The sequence below is a fragment of the Bos grunniens genome, chromosome 1 (genome assembly GCF_055505025.1).
Source record: "Bos grunniens cultivar Pamir isolate PY7600 chromosome 1, Bosgru_T2T1.0, whole genome shotgun sequence".
In the NCBI taxonomy this organism is placed as follows: domain Eukaryota; kingdom Metazoa; phylum Chordata; class Mammalia; order Artiodactyla; family Bovidae; genus Bos; species Bos grunniens.
The window spans coordinates 134,671,532-134,679,827 of record NC_141165.1 but is presented as its reverse complement, the minus strand read 5'-3'; the positions used below and the strand labels follow the sequence as shown (position 1 = coordinate 134,679,827).

The following is an 8,296-nucleotide window of genomic DNA, read 5'->3' as shown; positions in this document are numbered from 1 at the left end:
AAGACAGGGGACCAAGGAGAGAAACCAAGAGATACTTTGTGCAGAAGATAACTCCTGAACAAAGTCTGAGACTTAAAGGATAAGTGGCATTTTGCACTTTGGGGAATCAATAAAAGGCAGATATTCAGGAGGGCATGACTGGAAGAAAGAAGGTTGGGCACAGCTCAGGATGGTTAGAACTATGGTGCTTATCTCTATTTGTGCCAACATAGGCCTACTTTTCGACATTTCTCTCCAGTCTTTATTTTTTTCAAATACTATTTTTTTTATTTGGTATAATCCATATATAACTATTTATTTTTCGCCCCCAAGTCTTGTGTTATTCCAGCTTCTGTTAGCATGTCAAAGAAAAGTCCTCTCTTGTGTATCAAATTCTGTGGTGTTTCAAATTCTGTAATTCTTCCAGAGTCTAGAACAAGTACCCTGCAATGTGAAAAGAATCCAGTCAGGTAAACTATAATCAGTATTTCAGTTCATCTTTCTTGTTCTTGCAACTGTAAAGTTTAAATTACTAGGTAAGTTCTGCCAGTACGAAATAAAAGTACAATTTGACTCAGGAAATATATCAAGTTTTCTAATATTCTCTTAGCATTAACGCTTTCCTCTAATTATTTTGTAAAGTATCTTCCATACTATTAGGGGACACTTTGTATCTCTCAGCACAGATAAAATCCATTATTAGTGGCAAGTAATTACTGTGTTTCAGACATGCAATCGCTATCTCTATAGAAATTGTTTTATTTCTGAAAACAAATAAAGCATACCTGTCTGAATCAATGATAGAATGCAGTCTGTGAGCAATTGTCAGGATGGTGCAATCAGAAAACTCCTTCCTGACTGTGGTCTGCACCAAGTTATCAGTCTCAAAATCGATAGAGGCTGTTGCCTCATCCAAGATGAGAATTTTTGTTTTTCTCAGCAAAGCACGAGCAAGACAGACTAGCTGTCGTTGTCCAACACTGTTATAAAAAATAGTAAAATGGTCTCAACAATGGATTTTATGGTCACACACTTCCTATTTTAAAATTCTGATGACATTGTTATTCTCTTCCTAAGCCACATTCATTCATTCTTTAAGAAGTATCCCCTGAGTGATTATACCAGACTCTGGTCCAAGTTCTGCAAATAGAACAATGAATTAAACAGACAAAAGTCTGTGGGTTTTCATGGGGAGACAAAAAATAAACAAGATAAATGATCAAAAGGCATAAGAAGAATTCGAATATACAGAAAGGCAGGATATAAAATGTGGGCATGGGGTGGACATTTTTGAGGAGCATGCCAAAGAAATCCTCAGAGACGACGCCTTTAAATTCAAGACCTGAGGAAAATGAAAAGTGAATCCTGCAGATTTCCAATGGGAACTTGCTCCTGGCAAGGTGATGGGCAGATGTAAAATTCCTGAGGCAGGCAGGAAGTGGCCTGGCATATTCAAGGAACTGTAAGAAGCCAAGGAGGCCAAGGTGGCAGAAACAGAGAGAGGGAGAGCGGGGAGTAAGCAAAGAAGAAGCTGAGTCATGCAGGCTGTGTCTCTTAGGTGCAGAGAGGGTGTAATTGCTTTTCCTTAGGTTTCTGGTCGGAGAAGGAAATGGTAACCCACTCCAGTACGCTTGCCTGGAAAATGCTATGGACTGAGGAGCCTACCTACGTCCATGGGGTCGCCAAGAGTCGGACACGACTGAGCAACTTCACTTTCACTTTTCATTTTCATGCACTGGAGAAGGAAATGGCAACCCACTCCAGTATTCTTGCCTGGAGAATCCCAGGGACAGAGGAGCCTGGTGGGCTGCCGTCTATGGGATCGCACAGAGTCGGACACGACTGAAGTGACTTAGCAGCAGCAGCAGGTTTCTGATCACATAAAGGGACTGTCCTAAGACAATAGTGGTGAAGATAAAGCAGCACTTTGTTGTTGTTCAGTCTTTCAGTCGTGTCTGACTCTTTGCAACCCAACGGACTGGAACATGCCAAGCTTCCCTCCCTTCCTATCTCCCAGAGTTTGCTCAAACATTTCTTTCCGGAAGAAAGCTATTCGGGTAGGAGTCTTTACTAAAGAGGAGTCAGTTAACTAATGACTTTCCACACTGCATTGTTGCTTTCTTTCCCCTTCATTTTCCTTCACCAGCAGTTTTCCAGCTGGTGGCTACCTTCTCTCTCTTCTCTAGAAGGAATCAGCCAATGATGTCCTTTGAACAACAAAACCCATGGTGGCTCAGGAGTGATTTCCCTCTGGGGCCAACTGGTTTCTAAAAAGCCTGGAACGAGTAACTCAGGCAAGCTCTGTTCTTCGCAGCTTACCTGAGGTTTTCACCACCCTCTGAAATCTCATGCAGCAGCTTCTTGGGAAGGGACTGCACAAACTCTTTTAAGTGACATAGTTCCAGCACCTCCCATAGCTCATGATCAGGATACTTGTCTAGGGGATCCAGGTTCATTTGAAGGGTTCCAGAAAATAGAACAGGATCCTAGAGAATAGAACAATCACTGGTAATCTTATTGTCACATGAGGCATGCATACTTTAAATAAGGAAAAAGCAAAATGATGAAAAGCTAAATAGTTACCAAATTCATTTTATATTGAAACCAAAAGCTGAAGGTCAGAATAAGCTGTGTTTGATTAAATCATTATAAACTTCCTGATACTACTTCTTTCTCTAGTTCATAATGTTGACGACAGCTTTCCAACCACAATAATAATGATGATAGTAGTCACCATTTAGTCAGAGATATAATATAATATGGGCTTCCCAGGTGGCTCAGTGGTAAAAGAATCCAGCTGCCAATGCAAGAGATGGGGGTTTGATCCCTGGGTCGGGAAGATCCACTGGAGAAGGAAATGGCAATCCACTCCAGTATTCTTACCTGGAGAATCCCAGGGACAGAGGAGCCTTGTTAGCCACAACCCAAGGGGTTGCAAAAGAGTCAGACATGAGCTAGCAACTAAACAACAATGTAATATATAATATAGAGAAGAATAGAATAAATGTATCTATAGTATGTATATAACATTATCAATTAGTCCACCAACCAGAAATAAGGAAGCAAACACTCTTGTTAGATAGCGAACTAGATGTTTCAAAAGCTCCTGTCCAAGGACACACAGAAAGTAAGTGCTTAAGCAGAATTCAAAGACAAGTCCATGCTTTTTCCAATACATTTACACATCTAGTGAAACTGCATTTTACTACACCTGTTTTGATTTATAAGAAAGGAATGACAGTTTTTTTCTCCACCAATTTTTTTCCCTTCCAAAATTTACTTAAATTTGTTCCAAAGTAAATTCATGAATGCCAGTATATGTTTAAACAATATGACAAAGAGATGATAGCATTTTTAGAAGCAAACATAAACATACTTCATAAATTCTCAGCTCAAATCTTTCAAACACAACTGAATGAGTCATATTTGGCTGTAGAAGCATATTATTGAGCCGATTTGCATACTTGTTAATGATCAAGTTCCTCTGATGCCACAGATGGAAAAATCAAAGGAGTTGGAAAAAAAGATCTAACTGAATTATGGTTCCTTTCATTTTTTAAAAAATACTTCTAAACCTCAAGTCAAAAAGTCAAAAAAATCAAAATTCAACAAAGTACCAACTAAGCAAAAGCCTCACTAATTGCTTTTTTCTTCTAAAATTTCTGGTAAGTGGGATCTAACTGCCAACTAGAGTAAACTTGACTATCGTGGAAGACTTAACGTGACTTTTTCAAACAGATAAATGCACTTAGAAAGAATGCATCAGGGTAGTTTCAGTATGATTTCTTCATTTTAATTTTATTTGTATTTACTATTATGAAGGAAACTTGCAAAGCAACATACTAGTTTTTCAAACAGATAAATGCACTTAGAAAGAATGCATCAGGGTAGAGTATTTAATAGGATTTAATTGCATAGTTATTTTTCACAATATATTTAAAATAATTTGGCTCTCAAATCCAAATGTATAGGCTTGAAAGGAATATATTCTTAAAAAAACAACAAAAAAGAAGAAGTTTACCAGAGGGAGTTAAGAAAGACTAGCAGTAAAACAGTCTTTACCTGTGGAATAATATTGAGTTTGCCACGAAGGTCATGAAGCCCAATAGTAGATATGTCAATTCCATCAATTATAATTTTACCTCCTGATCTTTCTACAATTCGAAAGAGGCAGTTTGATAGTGTTGATTTGCCTGCTCCAGTTCGTCCCACAATTCCAATCTATAATGAATGTATCATAAACAATTTACACCGTACTTTGTGTAAGGGAAGGAGACCTTTGTACTGACAAAAAATACATTATGTGTCTGGTAAATGGGATCTAACTGCCAACTAGAGTAAACTTGACTATCGTGGAAGACTTAACGTGACTTTCAAGGATCCATCTTTATCTAGATACCACTTACTCTGGTGGCTCAGAGGTACAGAACCTGCCTGCAGTGCGGAAGACCTGGGTTTGACCCCTGGATAGGGAAGATCCCTGAAGAAGGAAATGGCAACTCTTTTCAGTATTATTGGCTGGAGGATTCCATGGACAGAGGAGCCTGGTGGACTACGGTCCTGAGTTGCCAAGAGTTGGACCCAACTGAGCAACTAACGCTTTCACTTTACTCACTAGAAAGGCTTGGGCTAATTTGTGTGTTTCCTCTGGTTTTTGAATAGTTTAGTTATCACCCAGCAAAAACTGCCCCAGGCAGAGCAGATCATCCCTGAATCATCCCTGAAACAGCCATTAAATGCGGGGTTGAAAGAGAGACTGATAAAGCGGTTGATTCCATGAGACTTTCTGAATGAGGCTTCTCTACCATTCTTCCTCCAAAACAAACAAGCAAACAAAGGAGATGGGAACCCTTTGCTGAGATAGGCTAGAAAATCTAAAGGAAAGCCTGCAAAACAACTATTGCATCAAAACTACTAAGGGTGGTCACAGATCAAGTCTGGGGATTTTGGACTTTTGGACAAAAGTAATCGGCTTGTCATAAGCATCCAGTGATTGCAGTGTTCCTTTGGCCACGAGATCTGAAGCAACCTCTTCTGGGTGTTGGTTCGTGTCTTGGTGTTAATGGAAACACTGCATGGAGAGAACATTTGGTGCCTGGTTTGCCCTAATTAAAGATCTTAAATCTTAAATCTGACATACTACATCCGAAAAACCAGGAATACACTGAATGAAATAGAATGATTAAAATTCCACAATTATTTCCAAAAATTAATTTGTCCTTGAGGCCACCTCAGTGGACCTGGTTTAGAGGGTTAGAAAAGGAGAATTTGGGGTTATCTGAAACAAGTCTCAGGAAAGGGGAAAGTGGAATACTGCTGTTCATTAAATTTTTTTTATCTTTATTTATTTGTAAAATATCAATCTGATCAGGGAAATAATATATTTTCATAAAACAGTTTGAAAAAATATAGAGGTGAAAATCATCTAAAATCCCAACACCTGGAGAGAATCACTGTTTATATTTTGTAACCATTCTTTTTGCTATTAGTAATATGCCTATCTGTTTGCTTTTTTAAAACACAAAAATGATACACTGTCAAAAGATTTGTATATTGTTCTTATTAACTAAATTACATCTCAAGCATTTTCCCATTTCACTGATAGTCTTGGAAAACATAATGTCACTGACTATACAAATATTCTCACCTGTGTATTACTGGACAGTAACTATTATCTTACTGCCTTATTGTTGCACTTCACTTACTAGAGGAAGTAAAAATAAAATATACTAATAATACTGTATGTGTAGCCAAAGGAAATGAAATTTGTATGATGAGAAATATTCACTCCCAAGTTCATTGCAATATTACAGTAGCCAAGAAAATATCAAAACAACCTAAATATGTGCTATGGATGAATGGATAAAGAAAGTGTATATATATATACATATACATACATACACATATATAATTCTGCCATAAAAAATGTAGAAAATCCTACCATTTGTGGTAACATGGGTGAACCTGTAGGACATTATGCTGAGCAAAAGAAGCCAGACAGAGGAAAACATTTTATGATCTCACTTACATGTGTAATCGCAAAGTGTCAAACTCACAGTACCAGAAAGTAGATAGTGCTTACCAGGGGTTGAGTGGGAAAATGGGATATAAACTTTCAGTTATAAGACACATAAATTCTAGATATCTAAGACATAGCATGGTGACTATAGTTAATAACACAGAAATTTGCTAAGAGATCTTAAGTGCTTAAAATTATGATAATAATTTCACAATTTATTCATATCAAGCTATATACTCTATGTATACTGTACACTCTAAATATATACAATTTTCATTTGTTAATTATACCTCAATGTAGGTAAAAATAGTACAATCATGTTTCATAATAGATTATGAACAATTTAAAATATATATTTTTATTTGTAGAGGAAAAATTTATTCTTTACATACCAACGTCTTTACTATTTTTAAATGAAATTTGAACAAATGACCATTTTATACTCCATACCACAGTATATTTTGGCCTTGAGAATAAATATATTCAGATAAAAGGTAAAGTGAAACTTATGAAATATTTATGGTACCTTCTCTTCCCCATGAGTCTGGAAAGTGATATCTTGTAATGCTAAACCAAGATCATCTCGGTATCGAGCTCGATAATCAACAAACTCCACTATCCCTTTACTGGGCCATTGTGATGGAGGCCTCTTAGACGTTATCCAGGGTGCCTTAAAACAAATAAATACTTTTTAAACTGCAATTACAATAAAAATACCTTCCCTCCAAAAGAAAATAATTCTCAGGCATAAAAACAGAAGTGATGAAACAAAAATGAGGAAAGACAACATTTGTAAATATTATGATTTTTCTGAAAATAGTTTTAAATAATACCAACATAAAACTTCTCATCTAGTTATAAGAAGATTTTATAAATCAATTTTCACTCATAAAAAGGCTTCCCATCTTCTATTAAGTTATCAATAAAAGTCTTCTATAACTTTATAAAGGATATGAAAGTAACCTAGAATTTTAATTGACAGGGGACAGTTTGTCATTTATTTCCCACATACTGAGTGTTTACCGCACCAGTCAATGCTTTAGTTGTTGGAGATTTAGCAGTGAGAAAAACATAATAAATAATAAACATAAACTCTCCCTTCGGGAGAGTACTTGCTGGTGAGGAGAGACAGAAAGAATCATACAGTCTATGCAGAATATCGTTGCTGTTGTTGCTCAGTTGCTAAGTTGTATTCGACTCTTTTGTGACCTCATGGACCGTAGGTCACCAGGCTCCTCTGTCCATGGGATTATCCCGGCAAGAATACTGGAGTGGGTTGCTGTTTCCTCCTTCAGGGGATCTTTCTGACCCCGGGATCAAACCCGTGTTTCCTGCAGTGGCGGGTGGATTCTTTACCACTGGCCGCCAGGGAGGCCCATGCAGAATGTCAGTTGATGATAAAGTTTTGAAGGTCAGGAAATAGGCAGTGTTGGTGTAATTTTAAGTAGGGTGGTTAAGAAAGTCTTGATGGACCTGATTGGGAAACAAGCCATTTGGATATCAGAGGAAGGGCTTTCCAGGTAAAAGAAGCTAGGTGCATAATCTGAGGACCTGAGACACTGGAGGAAGAACAGGAGCTGGAATACAAAGAAGAGTGTGGTGCCTGGCCAGTGAGGGGAAGTGTTTTCATGAAGGGAAGTGATCACAAGCACCAGATGATAGGCTAGGTAGAGTGAAGACTGGGAGGCTGCCACTGGTGATGCTGACCAGGGCAGGCACGGTGCAGTGGGGAGTTAGAGCCTGTGTGAGGAGGTTCCAAAAAAGAAGGAGAAAAGGAGTTAGAGCAAGTACAGGAACTATTCCCAAGAATTTTGCTGTAAAGAGGAGCAGAGAAATGGGGCTATTTTAGAGTAAACATGGTTATTTGGACGTATTTACTTTTTTCCACATCAAGAGTTTTTGTAATGGTATCTCTCACCTTATAAGGCATCAAATTATATAAAGGTAATTTTTAAAAATGTGTGTGCACACACACATTTTATTCTTTTTTTTTGCAAAATAAAAAAATATATATTAATAGCAGAAGGTTTAGAAAATACAGAAAACAACTTATTTTTCCTTTATTTTGTCCATGGCACGTGGCATGTGGGATCTTGGTTTCTAGACCAAGGATCAAAACCGCATTCCCTGAATTGGAAGTGTGGAATCTTAACCACTGGGCTACTAGGGAAGTCCTGAGAATGATAAAATTTTTATATAGTCCTTACATAGCAGTAGGCTGAACAAACTAAATGCTGATAATTATGATTGTTTTTGTGAAGGTAGACTAATCTTTCAAGAAAGTTTTGGGAAAAATGA

General features: G+C 37.5%; 1 protein-coding gene across 3 annotated transcripts in view; it reads right to left on the bottom strand.

Moving 5' to 3' along the window:
- Positions 1-240: 240 nt before the first annotated feature.
- Positions 241-8,296, bottom strand: part of LOC147380223 (multidrug resistance-associated protein 1-like) — a 96,202-nt gene continuing 88,146 nt past the window's right edge. For all 3 annotated transcript variants that reach the window (XM_086411736.1, XM_086411703.1, XM_086411714.1), the window contains 5 exons: positions 6,525-6,668; positions 4,042-4,200; positions 2,299-2,465; positions 765-959; positions 241-423 (listed from right to left, as the gene is read on the bottom strand). In XM_086411736.1, coding sequence (XP_086267862.1) covers positions 291-423; positions 765-959; positions 2,299-2,465; positions 4,042-4,200; positions 6,525-6,668 — 798 coding nt within the window. In that variant the 3' untranslated portion in view covers positions 241-290. The remainder of the gene's footprint in view (positions 424-764; positions 960-2,298; positions 2,466-4,041; positions 4,201-6,524; positions 6,669-8,296) is intronic.